This window comes from Somniosus microcephalus, chromosome 3 (genome assembly GCF_052327205.1).
Source record: "Somniosus microcephalus isolate GS21.2 chromosome 3, FLI_Smic_1.0, whole genome shotgun sequence".
Lineage (NCBI taxonomy): Eukaryota > Metazoa > Chordata > Chondrichthyes > Squaliformes > Somniosidae > Somniosus > Somniosus microcephalus.
The window spans coordinates 32,924,864-32,946,047 of NC_140989.1; the positions used below are offsets into that span (position 1 = coordinate 32,924,864).

Consider the following 21,184-nt stretch of genomic DNA (forward strand, 5'->3'; position numbering starts at 1 on the left):
ATATATTTCTTAAGGCTAAGGGGATATGGGGAGAAAGCAGGGACAGGGTACTGAGTTTGGATGATCGGCCATGATCTCATTGAGTGGCGGAGCAGGCTCGAGGGGCCAAATGGCCTACTCCTGCTCCTATCTTCTATGTTTCTATGGACAGGTGGAGGTGTTTGCAGATTTAAGGACAAAAGAAGTTGTGTTTATATAGTGTTGTTTATATCCTCAGGACATCCTAAAGTGCTTTAGAACCAATGGATTACTTTTGCAGATTACTTGAGGTCCCCTCATGGTGATTGCATTGTCCATTTGAAATTGACAATTGATCTCATTAGGTGTAATGAAAAGGTTCACTTTAAGCAGGAGAGAGAACAGGCTCTACTTCAGATATTTCATAATTCCAAAAAAGAAGTCTCCATCCCATACTGGACCTCGGGGGTATTAAACTGGTTAACCTAACGGGAAAAGGTGAGAGACTAGTTAGTGTTGGTATTCAGAGGAATTTGGGTGTCCTTGTACATGAATCACAAAGTTAACATGCTGGTACAGCAAGCAATTGGGTAGATAAATGGTATGTTAGCCTTTATTATAAGGGGGATGGAGTATAAGAGTAAGGAAGTCTTGCTGCAATTGTATAGGGCTTTGCTAAGACCACACCTGAAGTACTGTGTATAGTTTTGCTCAACCTTACCCAAGGAAGAATATACTTTCCTTGGAGCGGGTGCAACAAAGATTCACGCGATTGATTGATTTCTGGGATGAGAGTGAGTTGAATGGGCCTATATTCTCTGACGTTTAGAAGAATGAGAGGTGATCGCTTTGAAACATACAAAATTCTTAGAGGGCTTGACAGGGTAGATACTGAGAGGCTGGTTTCCCTGGCTGGAGAGTCTAGAACTAGGGGTCATAATCTCGGGATAAAGGGTCGCCCATTTAGGACTGAGATGAGGAGAATTTTTTTTACTCAGGGTTGTGAATCTTTGGAATTCTCTACCCCAGAGGTCTGTGGATGCTCAGTCATTGAGTATATTCAAGACTGAAATCAATAGATTGTTGGGCACTAAGGGAATCAAGGGCTATGGGGATAAGGTGAGAAAGTGAAGTTGATGTAGCAGTTCAGCCATGATCTTATTGAATGGCAGAGCAGGCTCGAGGGGCTGTATGGCCTACGGTCTGCTCCTATTTTCTTATGTTAATGCCTCAGATTATGCAGATTGTGTATTCTGAAGCCATAGGCCTAAAAGGTGCCTACTTTTCTTATTGCTATATAGGACTATAGAGTGTTCCTGTTTCAATTTCAAGGCCTTTCATTGGCATCCAGAGTTGTTAAAAATTGCCTATTCATTACAACAGTGCATCTCACCTCCAGGGTGCAGAGTCTCCATGCAGCTGATACATAATCTAATCCAGGAGCTGGGCTTAGGGAAGCTATTTTGAACTCGGTAGAAAATATTTCTACCTGTAGACTGATTTACTGTCGGGGGGTGGTTATGGATCTCCGCAAAAAGTATCTACAGCTACCTGGCCTGATGGCAGCAGTCATCTTTGGACGTTCAAAACACACAACTGTACATGCTCAACCAGTGGTGTCCTCTTTGAGCACCTCTTAGCTGATCGAACATCAACTCTGGAATTTATATGGTAATCACTACAGTGGAATATTCTACATGGGATTATGGTGGTAGTGGCTGCATCTCTGCATCTGGCTAGGATGGATGCCTATTTTCAGAGCTCGGGGCAGATGAATGATGGCATTTCAACCACCAGGAATTGAGAATGGTAAGATTGGTTGTTGAATGTTCCCGTATCCATTCAGATGCAAATTTTTGTGTATGGATGGACAATACTATATTGGTCTGCAGTGTCAAGAAAGCAGAGAAGGATTTGCTTGTTGGTGACTGCATCATGAGGTAATACTTTTGGGTAGACAACAATGATGCGCACCTCAATCCTCTTGCTATTCCTTTTTTTGAGCGGGTACTGCAAATATTCAGTATTTGGTGATACCCAGATCTGAACCTAGTCACCTCCGGCAACCATATGTTCCTGTATTTCTGCGCCAGAGCCGAGGTCATGTCTGCCTGGGAGCTGCATGATTTATTTTTCTTGGGCAGGAAGGCTTCTGTGCCTATTTCCTTAGTTTTCCCTCATCTTATGAGCAGTGTAAGAAATATGAGCAGAGTAGTGAAAGTGATTCTGGTGACCCATTATTGGCCTTGCAAACCATGGTTCTTGGACTTTCTAGAAATGAGCAGGGACAGGATTTCATTGCCTTCTCACACCTGTGAGTCGAATAGCACACCTGAACATAGGGATGTGGTTGACTGCCTGGCTATTGAAAGGCAATTACTGCTAGAACAATTTCCTACCTTGCTAGATACATGGTTAGTTTTCATTAGGGTGTTCATTATGGCTATAAACACTAAATGGAAAGAGTTTGTGCAGTGATGTTCTTTAAAACCGACTAGCCCTATTGATGTCCCTCACAATTAGTAGTACCTACAGCCTTTGTTTGGAGTCTATTTAAGTTCTATTGCAGCTGTTTCAGTCTTTCATGACCCATTTATGTTTGGCTCATTAAGGGATCAACGATTAGTTTTATGCAAACTATTTGGAAATTTTGCCCTGATGGACTTTCATTTATTCCCAGTTGGGATGTTAATTTAGTTCTTCAGAAGTTAATGGATCTACAATTTGAGCCTTTGCAAATATGTGATTTTAAGTTTTTTTTGCATGTAAAACTGTTTTCAGTTCACCAAAACGAATGAGTTGGTGAACTGCAGACCTCTTGTTTATAAGCTGCATTTGATTTTTGTATTCCGATGAGATCGCCTTAAAGACTCACCCAGAGATCTACCACAAACTATTTCTCTGTTTCATTTGGGTCTAGAAATTCACATTTTCATTCAGTATCACATCAATTACATTGGAGCACCATTTTTAATACATGGATGCTTGTTACCGTAGAATCTTGTATGAAGCAAGTTGGAAATCTAAATGGTTACATGTGTCTTATAGTTCTGATTCGAGACAAAAGTAACTAAGCAACAGATCTAAGTGAATGGTGGAGCATATAGAAACAGGGGTTGACCATTCAGCAAGCAAGCCTGCTCCACTATTTAGTTAGCCATGGCAGATCTTTATAATATCAATTCTTTTACTTTTCTCATATTTTGGCTCAGAGGCAGCACTCTTGCCTCTAAGACAGAAGGTTTGGGGTTTAAGTCCCAAGCCAGGATTTGAATGCTGAATCTAGGCCAACGCTTCAATACATTACTGTGTTGCATTGTCAGAGGTGCCATGTTTTGAATGAGATGTTCTTTAAAACCAGCTAGCCCTATTGCGCGATGTCTCTCACAATCATTACCTACAGCCTTTGTTTGAAGTCTATTTAAGTTCTATTGCTGCGGTTTCAGTCTTTCATGACCCATTTCCTCTTCAACTGCTTGTATAGGTGGACCTATACTTTAGACTCGACTACTCCAATGCGTTTCATTCTAGCCTCTCACCTTGCATCCTCCATAAACTCATCCAAAACTTTGCTGGTATCTTAACTCGCACCAAGTCCCGTTCACCCATCACCCCCATGCTCGCTGACCTACATTGACTGGCAACGCCTTGATTTTAAAATACTGATCCTTGTTTTCCAATCCCTCCATTCTCCTCCCCGTCTCTGTAACCTCCTCAAGCCCTACAACCTTCCGAGATCCTCCAATTCTGGCCTCCTGCACATCCCTGATTTTAATCACTCCACCATAGGCGACCGTGCCTTCAGCTACCTACCTAGGCCCTAAGCTTTGGAATTCCCCCCTTAAACCTCTCCACCTCTTGACCTCTTTTTCTTCCTTTTAAGATGCTCCTTAAAACCTACCTCTTTGACCAAGCTTTTGGTAGCCTGTCTTAATATCTCCTTATGTGGCTCGGTGTCAAATTTTGTTTGATAACACTCCTTGGGATGTTGGATGCTATATAAATACAAGTTATAAATGTATGTTGTTGTAAAATATCCCATGGTACAACTTGAAGAGCAGGGATTTCTGTTGTACTGGCCAGTCCCTTTCCCTTAACCAACACCTAAAAAGATTAACTGATTGTTTATCTCATTGCTTTGTGACCTTGCTGTGTGCAAGTTGGCAGCCAAATTGACCTACATAAGTGACTATGCTTCAATGTAGTTCATTGGCTGTGAAGTGCTTGTTCATTCTTTTCCCTAATATGATGACTTCAGAGTATAGTGCTCACCCACATATAAACTGGTTTTGTCGAGATTCAATTCTCTTACTGTATACCTAACTGCTGATGTCATTGGCAAGGGATCATGTTTCTGTACACACGTGCAGGCAGTAAATAGGTCAGAAGAACAAGGGAAAATGCAGTCGCACAGCTAACAAGATTTATTTATGGAATTGTGACCTAATTTTTGATATTTACAGAGAAAGCTGTAATGTTTGAAAATCCGTTTTAAACAAGTTTTTAAAGGAAATGCAAGTAGTATGGAGTTAATATATTAAAAGGCCAACAGAACTTCAGCTTTCCACCACCAAGAACGTTTGCTGTGCTTTTAATAAAACTTTAATGGCAACCACTTGATGTGCTGAAATACTTGTGTAAGGAAGTCATGAACTGTGCAAATTTATCTATTATAATTCATTTGGTACACTGGCTCTTGTTTCAATGAAAACTCATGTACTTACAGTACCAGTTACTCCTGCAGGTGGTGCTTTGATGGTCACATTCATTGTTACGGTGACATAAAATAGCTGCCATTTTAGCCTTGCAGTATACTCGTCAGGCTACCCTGGTGTTGCAAATGTAGCCTTCAAATGAAGCAGGTTTGCTTTCGAGCATACCCTCTACCCCCCCCCCCCCCCCCCAAACCCTCGCGCTCCGCCCTCTCGCTTTCTTGCTTTCTTTCTTTCTCTCTTCCCCCTCCTCCCTCCCCCCCCCCCCTTGCCCGTGGCCGCCTTTCCCTCCCTCCCCCCACCGCTACATCACAGGCCCTACCCCCTGCGTGCTCCACACCCTCGCGCTCCACAATAAAGGTTTATAATCAAATATGCTTTTAAAAGTCCGATTTATATTGTGACGTGATAATGTTGACATTGCATGCGTGGTTCATCAGTGGTATAATATTTTTAGTTGTCAGAACAGCAGCAGTGACAATATTTTCCATGCAAGTAACCTTGTTAAAAACATGTGACTTAATGGTGCATCCAACGTCAGTAGTTTGATATTTATACTGAATCATAGAATGGTTACAGCACAGGAGGAGGCCATTCGGCCCATCAAGGCTGTGCCGGCTCTTTGCAAGAGCACTTCAGCTAGTCCCACTCTCCTGCCCTTTCCCTGTAGCCCTACAAATTTTTTTTCCTTCAGGTACTTATCCAATTCCCTTTTGAAAGCCACGATTCAATCTGCCTCCACCACCCTTTCGGGCAGTGCATTCCAGATCCTAACCACTCGCTGCATAAAAGAATCTTAAATCTGTGTCCTCTGGTTCTCGACCCTTCTGCCAATGGGAACAGTTTCTCTCTATCTACTCTGTCCAGACCCCTCATGATTTTGAACACCTTTATCAAATCTCCTCCCAGCCTTCTCTGCTCCAAGGAGAACGACCCCAGCTTCTCCAGTCTATCCACATAACTGAAGTTCTTCATCCCTGGAACCATTTTGGTAAATCTTTTCTGCACCCTCTCTAAGGCCGGCACATCCCTAAGAGCGGTGCCCAGAATTGGACACAATACTCCAGTTGAGGCCGAACCAGTGTTTTATAAAGGTTCATCATAACTTCCTTGCTTCTGTACTCTCTGCCTCTATTTATGAAGCCAAGGATCCCGTATGCTGCTTTAACCGCTTTCTCAACCTGCCCTGCCACCTTCAACTATTTGTGCACATATACCCCCAGATCTCTGTTCATGCACCCCCTTCAGAATTGTACCCTTTAGTTTATATTGCCTCTTCTCGGTCTTCCTACCAAAATGTATCACTTCGCACTTTTCTGCGTTAAATTTCATCTGCCACGTGTCTGCCCATTCCACCAGCCTGTCTGTCGTCTTGAAGTCCATCACTATCCTCCTCACAGTTTCCTATACTTCCAAGTTTTGTGTCCTCTGAAAATTTTGAAATTATGCCCTGTACACCCAAGTCTAAGTCATTAAAATATATATATATATGTATGTATATTAAGAAAAGCAGTGGTCCGAGTACCGACCCCTGGGGAACCCCTCTGTACCTTCCTCCAATCCAAAAAACAACCGTTCACCACTACTGTTTCCTGTCACTTAGCCAATTTCGTATCCATGCTGCCACTGTCCCTTTTATTTCGTGGGCTTCAACTTTGCTGGCAAGCCTATTTTGTGGCACTTTATCAAACTCCTTTTGGAAGTCCATGTACACCACATGGACCACATTGCCCTCATCAAAAAAAACTCAGTCAAGTTAGTTAAACACAATTTGCCTTTGACAAATCCGTGCTGGATTTCCTTAATTAATCCACACTTGTCCAAGTGACTGTTAATTTTGTCCCGGATTATCATTTCTAAAAGCTTCCCCTACTACCGAAGTTAAACCGACTGGCCTGTAGTTGCTGGGTTTATCCTTGCACCCTTTTTTGCAATTCTGCAGTCCTCAATTTCCACCTTTACTTCCCTCCACATCCTAGGATGCATCCCATCCGGTCCTGGTGACTTATCTACTTTAAGTACAGCCAGTCTTTCTAGTACCTCTTTACCAAGGAGGAAGATGCTGCCAAAGTCGTAGTGAAAGAGGACGTAGTTGAGATACTGGATGGGATAAAAATTAATAAAGACCGATGCAAAGTACTCATTTAGTACCTCAGCCATACACTCTGCCTCCATGCGTAGGTCTCCATTTTATTCCCTAATCGGCCCCACCCCCTCTCTTACTACCAGTTTCCTATTTATATGCCTATAGAAGACTGCTGAAGAACTCAACTAACATGGCAGCCTAGACTTGCTTTATATTGAGCGTTCAAAAAGTTAAAGAACCCTAGTTGTCATAGTGTAGTATTTTACATTATCAGCCTTTAATGATTTGGAAGTGACTGATGGTATGAATGATAAAGGTTTCAATGCTCCAATACAAAAACACATTGGTGTTATGCTGAGAAAATGTTAATTTCCAGTTAGTGTAACCTGTATTCTTCCCATTTGACAGAATGTGCAATTGCCACATTAAAAAAAAAACAACCATGGTTTATGTAGGGCTGAATTTTCTTCGCATTTTGATGCATTATAATGGAATCCGTGATTCCCTAAAAGCAATTTTAAATGCACTTTAAGTTGTGTATCTATACCTATATCGGCAAATGTTATGTCCATGTAGCATTTGCCACCACCTTCAGCCAGAAGTGCTGAGTGGATGATCCTTCTCTGCCTCCTCCTGAGGTCCCCACCATCAGAGGCCAGTCTTCAGCCAATTTGATTCACTCCATGTGATATCAAGAAATGGCTGAATGCATTGGATACAGCAAAAGCTATAGGCTCCGATAACATCCCGGCTGTATTGCTCCAGAACTAGCCAAGCTATTCCAGTACAGCTACAACACTGGCATCTACCTAACAAAGTAGAAAATTCCCCAGGTAAGTCCTGTCGCAAAAAGTAGGATAGATCCAATCCGGGCAGTTGCCACCCCATCAGTCAGCTCTCAATTATCAGCAAAGTGGTGGAAGGTGTCATCGACAATGCGATCAAGCGCCACTTACTAGCAACCTGCTCACCGATGCCCAGTTTGGTTACCGCCAGGACCACTCTGCTTCAGACCGCATTACAGCCTTGGTCCTACATGGACAAAAGCGTTAAATTCCAGAGGTGAGGTGAGAGTCACTGCCCTTGATATCAAGGCAGCATTTGACTGAGTGTGGCAACAAGGAGCCCCAGTAAAATTGAAGTCAATGGGAATCTGGGGGAAAACTCCATTGGCTGGAGTCCTACCTAGCACAAAGGAAGATGGTTGTGGTTGTCAGGGGTCAATCAGCTCAGCACTAGGACATTGCTACAGGAGTTCCTCAAGGCAGTGTCCTAGGCCCAACCACCTTCGGCTGCTTCATCAATGACCTTCCTTCCATCATAGGGTCAGAAATGGGAATGTTTGCTGATTGCACAGTGTTCAGTTACATTCGTAACTCCTCAGATAATGAAGCAGTCCATGTCCGCATGCAGCAAGACCTGGACAACTTTTCAGGCTTGGGCTGATAAGTGGCAAGTCTACAAGAAGAGAAAGTCGAACCACCTCCCCTTGACATTCAATGACATTACCATTGTCAAATCCCCCACCATCAACATCCTGGGGGTGCAGGGGGGATCAGCATTGACCAGAAACTTAACTGCACCAGCCACATACATACTGTGGCTACAAGAACAGGTCAGAGGCTGGGCACAAGTCCGGAGCAATGTTGGCTCTAAAATTTCATTGTTGTGAGCGGCCGGTTTATTCAATGCACAGTACCTTTTACATTTTTTATGTGGCCGCGCACGTGCGGTACTTGAAAAGCTTGTGAGCGGCCTGCGCGGTTCAAGGTGGCGGCTTACCACCACCATCTTGAGGGCAATTAGGGATGTGCAATAAATGCTAGCCTTGCCAGCAACGCCCACATCCCGTGAATGAATAAAAATAAGTGTTGTCCAATACATTGGCCACATGTGGCTAATTGGGAATCCAGATGTGGAGAATTACATTTCTGATTAAATAAAAATGAGTAATAGACACCGTCGTTGGGCATGTGATCTCAACGCTCGCATTCTCATGGCGTATGGATATGTACGTTAACGTTTTTATTGGTAAAATGTTAAAATGAAAAGCAGAACGTGCAAATGTTTTTTGATCGTTGTGCGTGCTCTACTTCCTTGGTTACTGGTTATCTGATTAACATTGGTGAAAATGCCAGATTTCAGCACCATATAAACACCAACAATATTGTGTGAAGAGAGTAGCTGTTCGGCTCAACCAATAACCGCTCCAGGCCAGCAGAAGAAAGCAATAACGAGCAGTTCCAGCAAGGCATGTCATGGCTAAGGGCAAGCAACATCTAACCTTGTTCTGGATGGAGAGCTTTGGTGGGTCTGGTGTCTCGTTGTACGAGTCAACATTCTTCGCAATCACGCTGATAAAGCCAGAGTACTGCAGAAACTGCACTAAGATGTGCTGTTCCTGATAAATTCCATTCCAAGCTTTAGTGAGAGACTGCAAAATGTTGCACCAAATGGTGGTAGATGTTAAGTAAATATACACGTGAAGTACAATTACCTGTATTGTGAGTAAGGCATTTTCTACTGAAATTAGTGCATGTGACTAAAATGGTGTCCCTCTAGCCAGCGATTTCGATTGGACAATATTGATGTAGAACGTGCAGGTTTTGAACTAGACTGCTTTCTAAGTAACTTAATTTATAAATGCAAACTGGTATAACTCAGTACTAGACTCTTCATTATTTTCCTCCAATTTTATCCCCTCTTCAATGTAGCAATTTTTACTGTTCATGTGTGAATTGACACGGAGTGCTGGCAAACAAGTAGATTGTGGGGGGAGGGGCACATGACCGCCAAGCCCAGTTCTGTCTTCACCTGCCATGCACTTTTCAGTAGTGCCACTGAATTGTGATTGAGTGGGACCTGGCAATTAGAGTCCAAGCCAATTGTGAGGCTTCCACTGGTGGAGATGGGCTAACTTAGGACATATCGGCAATCGAGCCTTCTTCAGTACCACAGCATTTATCTACTGAGACTGTAAGGAGTCTCGAAGTTACCTCTTTATAGCATTTTGAATATGTGCTATAAAAGTTTACTTCGTTGAGCCCTCTGTCAATTTTTAGTAATAAAGTCCAGCTTTGAATGGCTGTGGTTCTCTTCCTTTTAATAACATTTCCATTTCGGAAAAAGGCTATATCTTTTTGTAAATTTTATTTATGGAATGGGAAATAGGACATAATCTATTTGAGTTACTCGATTCCGAAAAGTTGCTTAGTATCTTTTACTCTTTTTTTTTTCTGGTAGGGGAATATATCAAAAACTGGAGACCAAGGTACTTTCTATTGAAGACAGATGGATCCTTCATAGGATATAAGGAGAAGCCTCAAGATGCAGATCTACCATACCCTTTAAATAACTTCTCAGTGGCAAGTAAGTCTTTGCACAATCGTATTTAGTTTTCCAGATGTGTGTGTGTGTGTGTGTGTAATACTACCTCAATGTGATTTTTGTGTTTTAACAAATTCCTTAATTTGTATTAAATTAATAGGTTTGTTTTATTCAAATTTCTGAAGGTGCTTTTACTGGACAGAGCATTCCACTATTGTCCTTCATGCATTAAAGGGGAAGGAAAGTCTAGAGGGAGAATATTTTTGTTCAAAGGACTCCTTTTTATAGAAGAAATGTGTGGTGTTCTCTTCATTTGACAATGATGGTTTCCTAAAATTGTAAGTGAGGCTATCATTTTTCTTTACAGTAATATGAACAAAAATTACTACCCCCTAGACATTTCTTTCCCTTTAGCCATATACAGTACGTAGGTTGCTGCAGATCACCCCCCCCCGGCTCCTGTTCCAATGCCACAACATTCTTTACTTTTAGCATATCTCCATCCCAGTCCTCCCCAAACTCCTGTCATGTGAAACTCACTTTATGCTCACTTGATCTCCTTTGACTCTGCTCATAGCTACTCCTCTATCTTTTATTGGCCCAGTGCTCCCTTCCTTCAGGTACGGTTTCCTTCCAACCCCGTTCCACCTTTCAAAAATGTTGTGGAGCAGGCTCGACGGGCTGTACGGCCTACTCCTTTTTCTTATGTTTTTATGTAATCACCTATGCTTTTTTTAATATATATTTATAGAGGTTTCCCTTGCCCCCTCTGTGCTCTTCAGTTATCACCCCATCTTCAACTTCACCTTTCTGCCCAAGGTACTGAAACATGTCACCACTAAGCATCTCCATATCCACTACTCCCTGTTTGAGCAGGAAGACAAAAGGAGGGATTCAATCAAGTCACTAATAATATTCTGTGTGACTGACTATTTTGCTGTTAACTCTCTTTAATCTCTCTGGAGTTTGACGAGGATAACTACACCATCTTCCTCCAGAGTGACTCCCCCTTGATCCTTCATGGTACACTCCCGACATGGTTCCTTTCTTAGCTACCTTGCTGTAGCCACCACATATCCTGTAGTGCCTTCTCCTCCAATGCGCATATGGTCACCTCTGGTGTGCTCCAGGATTCTCTCCTTGTGCCAGTCATATTTCTGATCTGCATATTGCCACTTGCCAACTTAATTGGGAAGCATGGGGTGAAAATTTATGCGTTTGCCGATGATGCTGTGCTTCACCTTGCTTCCATTATCCTGGATACCACAGTTTCTTTATTTTATTCATTCACTGGATGTGGGCGTCACTGGCAAGGCCAGCATTTATTGCCCATCCCTAATTGCCCTTGAGAAGGTGGTGGTGAGCCGCATTTGTGAACTGCTGAAGTCTGTGTGGTGAAGGTGCTCCCACAGTGCTGGTAGGTAGTGTGTTCTAGTATTTTGACCCAGTGATGATGAAGGAACGGCAATATATTTCCAAGTGAGGAAGGTGTGTGACTTGGAGGAGAACTTGGAGGTGCTGGTGTTCCCATGCACCTGCTGCCTATGTCCTTCTAGGTGGTAGAAATCACAGGTTTGGGAGGTGCTGCTGAAGACTTGGCGAGTTGCTGCAGTGAATCTTGTAGATGGTACACGGTGCAGCCATGTTACGCCCATTGTGGAGGGATTGAATGTTTAAGGTGGTGCATGGGGTGCTTGTCAAGAGGGCTGCTTTGCCCTGAACTTCGAGTTGTAGGAGCTGCATGCAACGAGGCAAGTGGAGTGTATTCCATTACACTCCTGACTTGTGCCTTTATGGATGGTGGAAATGCTTTAGAGAATCAGGAGGTGAGTCACTCGCCACAGAATACCCAGCTTCTGACCTGCTCTTGTAGCCACAGTATTTATGTGGCTGGTCCAGTTAGGTTTCTGGTCAATAGTGACCCACAGGATGTTGATGGTGGGGGATTCAACGATGGTAATGCCATTGAATGTCAGGGGGAGGTGGTTAGAGACACTCTCTTGTTGGAGAACATTGCCTGGCATTTGTGTGGCATGCATGTTACTTGCCACTTGTCAGCCCAAGCCTGGATATTGTACATCTCTTGCTGCATGGAGGCATGGATTCCCTCATTATCTGAGGAATTGCGAAACACCACGCAATCATCATTTAACATCCCCACTTCTGACCTTCTGATGGAGGGAAAGGTCATTGAAGCAGCTGAAGATGGTTGGGCCTAGGACACTACCCTGAGCAACTCGTGCAGCAGTGTCCTGGTGTTGAGCTGATTGGCCTCCTGACCTCCAACAACCACAAGCATCTTACTTTGTGCTAGGTATGACTCCAGCAGTGGAGAGTTTTCCCCTGATCCCCATTGACATCAATTTTTCTAGGGCTCCTTGGTGCCACACTCTGTCAAATGTTGCCTTGATTGTCAAGGGCAGTCACTTTTGCCTTGCCTGGAATTCGGCTCTTTTGCCCATGTTTGGACCAAGACTGTAATGCGGTCTGGAGCTGAGTGGTCCTGGCGGAACCCAGCTGAGCATTGGCGAGCAGGTTATTGGCGAGTAAGTGCCACTTGATAGCATTGTCGACAACACATTACATCACCTTGCTGCCATCGTTGAGGATGGAGATGTTCATGGAGCCTCCTCCTCCCGTTAGTTGTTTTTGTCCATCACCATTCACGACTAGATGCAGGCTTACAGAGCTTTCATCTGATCCGTTGGTTGTGGGATTGCTTAGCTCTGTCCAAAGCATGCTGTTTAGCATGCATGTAGTTGTCTTGTAGCTTCACCAGGTTGGCACTTCATTTTCATGTACGCCTGGTGCTGCTCCTGGCATGCTCTTCTACACTCCTCATTGAACCAGGGTTGTTCGCCTGGTTTGATGGTAATGGTAAAGTGAGGGATATGCCGGACCATGAGGTCACAGATTGTGGTGGAATACAGTTCTGCTGCAGCTGCTGGCCCACAGCGCCTCATTGATGTACAGTTTTGAGTTGCTAGATCTGTTCTGGAACTATCCTATTTCGCATGGTGGTAGTGCCACACAACACGATGGAGCGTGTGCTCAGTGTGAAGATGGGACTTCGTCTCCACAAGCACTGTGGGATGGTCACTCCTACCAATGCCGCCATGGACAGATGCATCTGCGGCAGATAGATTGGTGAGGACAAGGTCAAGTAGATTTTCCCCTTGTGCTGGTTCTCTCTCACCACCTGTCGCAAGCCAAGTCTGGCAGCTATGTCCTTCAGGGACTCGGCCAGCTTGATCAGTAGTAGTGCTACCGAGCCACTCTTGGTGATGACCATTGAAGTCCCCCACCCAGCGTACATTCTGTGCCCTTGCTACCCTCACTGCTTCTTCCAAGTGGTGTTCATGTTGCTGTGCTGTCTGACTGTCTTACTTCATCATGTATGAGTTCCAACTTTCTGCAGCTCAGTGTTAGAAAAACCAAAGCCATCCTATTTATACCCACCAGAAACTCTACACTTTAGCTCTTCATACCATTCACTTCACTTTCTAGTTTCCTACTCCAGGCTCAATCTGACCATGCATAACCTTGGTGTCTGGCTCATTTCTGAGCTGTACATTAAACCTCACATCCAGTTCGCCAACGAGTCTTTAAACTTTTCACTTCTATCTCTCTTCCCTTCCTTATCCCAGTGCTACAGGATAAGTGGTTGAAGTCTTTGTCACTTCTAGACTTGATATTTTCAGTGCCCTCCTTGGCCTCCCAAGCTCCACCCTCCAGAAACAACATCCAAGATTCTGTTGCCCACATCCCTTCCTGCATAAAGTACTGCTCTTCACTGACTTCAATTGGCTTTTCGCCCATCAGCACATCAACTTCCCACCTTTTTTTAAAAGCTTCCTTAAACCTACCTGTTTGGCCATGTTACCTAATTTTGCCTCCTACGCCTGCTTGGATCAGACCTGAAACTCAGAAGCATGCTGAGCTGTTTTGTTACTAATATAACTGTGAATTTTCTGTGTTTTGAAAAATCTGCAGATATGTAGGATAAGTAAAGCATGAAATAACAGAAAATGCTGGAAAAAACTCAGCAGGCCAGGCAACGTCCGTGGAGAGAAGTAAAGCATGAATCTGGTTCTTCTAGCATAAATCAACTAACATCACTATTTGGCTAAATATGTAGGATTAATCCCCAAAATGTGAAACATTTTCTAAGTTTAGAAATACTGGAATGTGTTTTTGCCTCTCTTGATCTATGTGAATTGTGCAGTTGTGTTCCTGATGTTTTCTTGGACTGCATTGGTTTAATTGTGGAGGACGGTTTAACATGCATGCAATGAGTGTTGTGATTATGTAGTCATTGTGCAAACTTTTGTTGAGATGATTTAGTTTAGGAAATATAATGCACAAATAACAGACCCTGATATCTAATTGAAGTGAAAGTACCTTGGGTCAGTAACCGACCATAACCGTAAACTACCACATAACAAACTTTACCAAAAGTACTTGCTTTTTTTTAAAGAAAGAAAAATAATGTCCCCCTAGTTAAGTAGAGGTATGCCAAAATCTACCCTATTGATGCGCATATAGTCTTCCCTTGTAGAAAAGTCACAACACAATGGGAATCTGAGGGAAAATAAAAATCTCTTCAAATATGTTTACAATTTTAAACATAATTTTAATTGCAATTGTGTACTGGAAACTTTATAATGAGCAATATTTTCCTTGACTGCTATCAGCAAAGAAAACAAAATACAGTACTGCTGTTCAATTTTCTTCCCCTAACTATTTAATGAAGAAAATTCTGCTAGACTATGCTGTTCTGGTATTCGGGTACATTCTTACTAGAAAAGAGAAGCAAACTGTATGTTGGTTTTATTCATCACTGGAGCTTGAAGATCTAGATCCCTCGCCAGACAGAAAATCATCTCTTCCATCCATGTTACAGATGAAGCATTTTTTTAAAATCCCCAAATAATGGAGTTTAGTTTGTCCAGAATCTACTAATGGATTTGAAGCAGTCCAGGATTGTGTTTGTAAACTACTGGTTTCAGTTTGATTGCCCATCCAAAGGCATTTGTAATATTTATTTTGCAACATGTCCTTAATTGTTTGTTTACAACCAGATCCACGCTTTGCATTTAATCATTCTTCCTGGCATTATGACAAAGGTCAGCCCATTACTGGTCAGCATAAAATGACTATGAAAAGCATGCATCCTGAGAGTATATTTATATAGCATTTAGCCTTCAATTTTGCTCCTTATCCATTGCTGTATTAAATTCTGTATGTATATGCCAGTTGGAATTTTATCCTGGATAGTGTCCTTCATTTTAGTATTGCAAATGTGTGTAGCTTCCTGCCATCTGCTATATTTACCAGCATTACTGTAAATTGCTGTATTTCATTGCACAAGTGAATGGAAATGGTGGAGGCTCCATTTTCATTCTCCTTAGTGTTTCTAGGCATATCCTACCACATTCAGGGGGAAAAAAATTCTATTGCTTAGCGCCTCCCATTAGCGCCCTAAGAGGGCGCAACGCAGCTAGCGCCCAGGCGCGGTGATGTTTGCGCCACTCACGAAATTGACCAGTGTTTTTGTGGCGGCACTAAACTCTACCGCCCCGATCTCCTGCGCCCGCAGATCGTGACGTCAGTCGAGCATGTAAGGTCCCGGTCTGGATATTGAGTGGTGCCCCCTTCCTAGAGAGAGAGAGAACGAGAGAGAGAGAACGATATAACTACGGGGGCTGCACTGATTCAGGGCGCCGTCCTGTGCCCGCAGAGAGAGTGGCAATCATGACCAGAGGGAGGAGGGCCAACAGGCCTCTGCACAGGAGACCGTACCCTCCCAGGGTATTCCGGGAACAATTCTTCTACATTAATTTGTCTGAGGAGCAGCGTTTGTACAGGCTGCACTTCAGCAAGGTGGTGGTCACGGAGCTCTGCCACCTACTGCAGACAGATCTGCAGCCTCAACTGAGGACCAGGGCGTCTGTCGGTGGCAGTGAAGTCACAGTGGCTCCGAATTTTTATGCCACCGCCTCCTTTCAAGCAGCTACTGGGGGCATTGCCAATATCTCCCAGTTTGCAGTCCATTGCTGTATCTGTGAGGTGACAAATGCCCTCTATAAAAGGAGACGCCAGTACATCTCTTTCCCAATGACCCGGGCCAAACAGCATGAACGCGCATTGGACTTTGCGAGGATAGCGGGCTTCCCCGTGGTGCAGGGTGCCATTGACTGCACGCATGTGGCATTGCGGGCATCGCATGAGAATGCAGAGGTTTTCCGAAACCGCAAGGGGTTCCACTCCTTAAATATCCAGTTGATGTGTGACCACAGACAGCTGATACTCTGTCAATGCCCGCTATCCTGGCAGCAGCCACGATGCTTTCATCCTGTGCCAGACTGGTGTGCCAGAGCTTTTCCAGGCAGCGCATCAGCCAAGTGGTTGGCTCCTCGGAGACGAGGGTTATCCAATCTGCACCTGGTTGATGACACTGCTCCGTAACCCCAACACTCCTGTTGAGCTGCGGTACAATGAGAGCCATCTCGCCACCAGGAACATCATTGAACAGACGATCAGCGTGCTCAAGCAACGGTTCCGCTGTCTGGACCATTTCAGGAGGAGCCCTGCAGTACTCGCCTGAGCGAGTCTCCCTCTTCTTAGTTGTTTGCTGTATTCTTCATAACCTTGCAATCCTCAGGACCCAGCCAATGCCACCAGGCCTTGGTGCACTACCGGAGGAGGAGAAAGAACAGCAGCAGCACTGAGGCGGGAGGGAGGCCCACAATGTTGAAACTGCAAGGGCCGCCCGTCAAAGACTGATAAGCCGCTCTAGGCCCCTACTCAGGAAATGGCTTCTGGCATGGAGAACAACATGGTGGAAAGCAAACCGCAACCCCTATAGCCGGCCAAGGCAGCAATGATTCCAAAGGCCAAACATGTACATTTTGAATACAACAACTTTTTTATTTTACAAACTCTTTGTGTGTCATTTATTCATGAGAAACTAATAGAAACAGACACAAAAAATCATTAACATAACTTTTGTTTAGTGTTTTGGCCATTATATCCAGGTTGTGAGAACCAGTTATCAGATGAACCTCTGCCTTTAATAAAAACATTCCCAACATTTCCTGAGACCACCTATTTTTTGCCCTTCAAGGGTGATTTCCTTCCCTTGCCCACTTGCCCCCTTCCCACCCTACTGCTTCTCTGTAATGGGGCCCCAGTGGCTGCAGCAAGGCTGGTGGAAGGCTGCTGAATGTCAGATCTTGAGACTACAGATTCCCTTGAAGGATGGCCTTGACCAGCTCTGGGCCTGGAAGACCCGGCTGCAGACTACACCAACTCTGCATGGGTGGCAGCAGTCTGGGCTACAGGTGGTGGCAAGTGCAGTGGGGAAGTGACAGTGGTGGCAGCAGGAATGCTGTCATCTTGAGGGGACACAGCACCTCCCTGCTCGACCGACACACTGGCACTCCCTCGGAGCAGCACCTCAGCATCCGGAGCAATCTGCTGGAGCACAGATTGCTGGCCTGCTGCGGCGCCGTGAGAGCCCCGGGGCAATGTGGCCGAACCAGCGACGATGGCAGCAGTCCGTGCTTGCGTGGACTCGATCTGAGACTGCATGAGAGCAGTCTGAGATTGGATCACGGCAGCCAGTGACTGAATTGCAGCACTAAGCATTTGCGTGGCATCCGCCTGTGCTGCAGCGTAGTGCTCTGCACTCCTTGCCAGTGCATCAATGCTTTCGGGCACCCTTCCCACTGCACCCATGAACTGAGTATGCATGTCCACCGCCTGGGTGTTCATTTCAGCAATGAGCCGCTCCTCCTCTGTGTCCAGTGCAGCAGGACTCACTGGCCTACTCTCCCTCCGGGGAGGTGGCCCCCGAGCTTCCCGACCCCCGAGCTTCCCTACCCCCATCACATTGCTGCAGCCTGCTGGGTCCCGGAGCTTCACCCTCATCAGACCCGCCCCCCCTGCTCCCCTCCAGGGAAGACGTGGTCCCAGTGTGAGCATGGGCTTCCTCGGGAGACACTGGCGCTGAGACTCCGGCTTACTCTTCCTCCTCGCCTGCGGCTTCGCTCCCACTGGCTGCTTGAGGGCCCGTCTCCTCAGCTGGTGAATCACCATCTGAAAGCAGGAAGGTACAAGAGTGGCTTTAGCGTGAGGACAGGGGGGCAGTAAGGGAGGAAGGAGTGGTGCGATTTAGTAAGTTGGTTTGAAAGTGTGAAAGGCTGGTGTTGAGGGACAAGTGGGATGAGAGGAGAGGAAGCTGATGACCTTACCATTGCTGTCCCGAGCGGGGTTGCCCTCTCCAGGGGCGACGGGACCGATCACCTGGCTTGCCACAATCCTGTGGACGCGCGCCTCAAGATCGCTGAGGGGTTGCAGCTGAGGCGGCCCTCCACCCGTCCGTTGCTGCTGTCTCCGGTTGTGAGATAGCTTGGCCTGCAAGAAAAAGGACGGTGTCTGGGTATATATGCAGCCATGTGCTTGCCTGATGTGCCTCCCATAGTTGAATAGCCCTTAATATATGCAAGGTGTGGAATGTGCATGTGTGTTTTGTGAGATGGCCATAGGTCTTAGATTTGTGTTGGGCATTGGGGTTTTAAGACCCTCTGGCCATTAGTGAGGTTGAGATGGAGGGATGGAGAGGTATTGAAAAACAGCCACTCACCCTGATGACCCGAGTGAGGTCGTTGAACTTTTTGCGACATTGCGTATTGGTCCTGGGCACCATGCTCCTGGAGGAGACGTGATGAGCCACCTCCCTCCACACTCTTCTGTAGTCGCCCGTCAATGGCCTCCTGCCACTCTCTGTACAGTACAGCTCTTCGGCGCGCCAACCAGAGCCTCCAAGGCCTGGTCGCTGAAGTGCTGAGCTGGTTCCCTGACCTTCTCCATAGTCCTTGGCTGAAGATTTCAGGCACAGGTCTGCTCATGACGAGATTCAAGGCTGCAATGAGCAGGGTGTGGCTGGAGAGCAAGATCAACCCTCCCCTTTAAGAACTGGCCGGCGCCAGTGTGTCTGTGTTCCATTGCTAACTGACATCACCTGAGCTTCGCCAGCACTCTGAGGTAGCGCCTCACTCCTCGGCCTTTGCGCCTTAAGACAGGTGTGTGTGTAGTGCCTGATTTAGCGCTCCAACCACTCCAGGGGCGATAAAAGCCAAGTTTGCAGTCGGAGGCGATAATTAGCGCCAGGCGCTAAACTTTGCGCCCAGTCAATAATTGCGCCCCAAACGGGGCGATACCGAATTCCTCCCCCTAGGAGTTTTGGCTACAATTCTACCAGCTTTTTGTTTTATAATCTGGCAAAAGCTGATGTACAGTGTGACGAGGTAAAATTGATGTGCCTCATTAAATGGTACATCCATCTTCGGCTCACCTTGTTGTCGATTGTCTTCCAATGGTGGCGTGGAGAGAGTGGGCAACAAGCTAGTGTCAGGAATGTAGAGTGCGAATGAAGAGCTGCAAAAGGTTTCCTAGACACAGTGGAGTGAGAGTGTAAGGTAAATGTTCTTGGAAATCAATTTACTGGGTCTGATAGTGCTCGGTGAGGACAGAGGTGACGAATGTGAGGGACTGTTAACAAGGATTCAAGTTCAGGATTCTAGATTAGTTGAAGTTGTGCAGGATGGAGATGGAGAAGACTGCCAAGGAAAGCATTTAATAAATCTATCCTTGAGATTATGAATACACTGATGAGGGTTTCAACAATAGCGGGTCTCATGTCGGGGTTGGCAGTATTCAGGAGCTGGACTTGGCAATGGATTGAATATTGGGTTTAAAACTTTTCTCCAGGTTAAACAAAACACCAGAGCTGGGCATCACCAAGTGCATCTTGAGCAGGCAACCAGAGAGATTGAATAAGTCGAGGCCAGAGGCACATAAGTGCTGACCACAGATGAACAAGTATTGTTGATTGTTGAGCTGTAGAAAATTTTGGTTTATCCAGGACCTGATATTGGATAGATAATAGATATTATAGCAACAGTCAGAAAGGTAGAGGTATCTTTGGCATGCATAGTGTGGTTGACTGCTTTCTTGGGCTGAGGCTGCTGAGAAGTAGAATTTCGATGATCATTATGAGGGAGCCAAGGCCAAAAGCCTGCTGCACAGTGAAGGTGGTGATGCAGGTATGAGAGGAGAAACTGTTGGAGATGTCATTACCGTGTTGGGACAGACTGGAATGGTACCACAGAGGAAAATTGGTAGAAGATGAAATCGCTAATACTGTTGACTTTGATGAAGTTTGCGGTGGATTAAGAGGACAGAGTTGTCGTTGCGGACGTATAGGATGTCATTGCTGACTTTGATGAATGTGGTCTCCGTGCTGTGGTCAGATTGATGAGTAAATTGGCAGGACTCTAATAGTGAAGAACACATTGGATAGCATTGGTGGTTTTAAGGAAGCTGGATAGAAAGGTTAGAGATTTAGCAGTAGTGAGAACGCAAAGGAGTTGAGGGTAGACATTTCAAAGGGGAAATTATGACCGCAATTTTGAAATGGGTGGGAAAATCCCTGGGGGTAAGAGGAGGATGATGGCAAGCACGGGGCCACAAAGGGGAAGTTGGATAATCCGGAGTCGGAATAGAAAAAGGTTGATCAAGCTGGCATGTTGTTTCATGGAAACAATGAGTCTGCTGAAGGCTGGCAGGAGGAAGATGGAGGAGCAGCTACAGATTGTATTGACACTAGGTAGGGAAGGGAACTACAATGACTGAAGTTTGGAGGAGGCAAAGGTAGGCAAACATCGGGCCTTGATTTTTGAAACAAAAGTCCATGGTTGCTTACATCTAGCATGTGGTGAAAATGGAATGTATGGGGAGGGGTGGGAAGGAAGTATAAAAGAGGCAGTAGGTAGTAAAGGAAGGATATACTTGCCATAGAGGGAGTGCACGAAGGTTCACCAGACTGGTTCCTGGGATGAGGGAATTGCCCTATGAAGAGAGATTGAGTAGACACGGCCTATATTATCTCGAGTTTAGAAGAATGAGAGGTGATCTCATTGAAACATACATAATTCTTACAGGGCTTGACGGGGTTGATGCAGGGAGGATGTTTTCCCTGGCTGGGGAGCCTAGAACCAGGAGTCACAGTCTCCGAGTAAGGGGTTGGTCATTTAGG

The 21,184-nt window shown here is 45.2% G+C and overlaps 1 protein-coding gene across 10 annotated transcripts in view; it reads left to right on the forward strand.

The window, feature by feature from the left end:
- Positions 1 to 21,184, forward strand: part of akt3a (AKT serine/threonine kinase 3a) — a 378,634-nt gene that overhangs the window by 108,842 nt on the left and 248,608 nt on the right. For 6 of the 10 annotated variants that reach the window (XM_085979837.1, XM_085979815.1, XM_085979816.1 and 3 more), the window contains one exon: positions 10,000 to 10,125. The exons of 1 other annotated variant lie outside the window; for it this stretch is intronic. In XM_085979837.1, the coding sequence (XP_085835963.1) occupies positions 10,000 to 10,125 (126 nt within the window). Of the gene's footprint in view, positions 1 to 9,999; positions 10,126 to 10,268; positions 10,422 to 21,184 lie in introns of those variants that run through there. 3 more of the 10 variants (XM_085979822.1, XM_085979831.1, XM_085979827.1) reach the window with 2 other exon arrangements.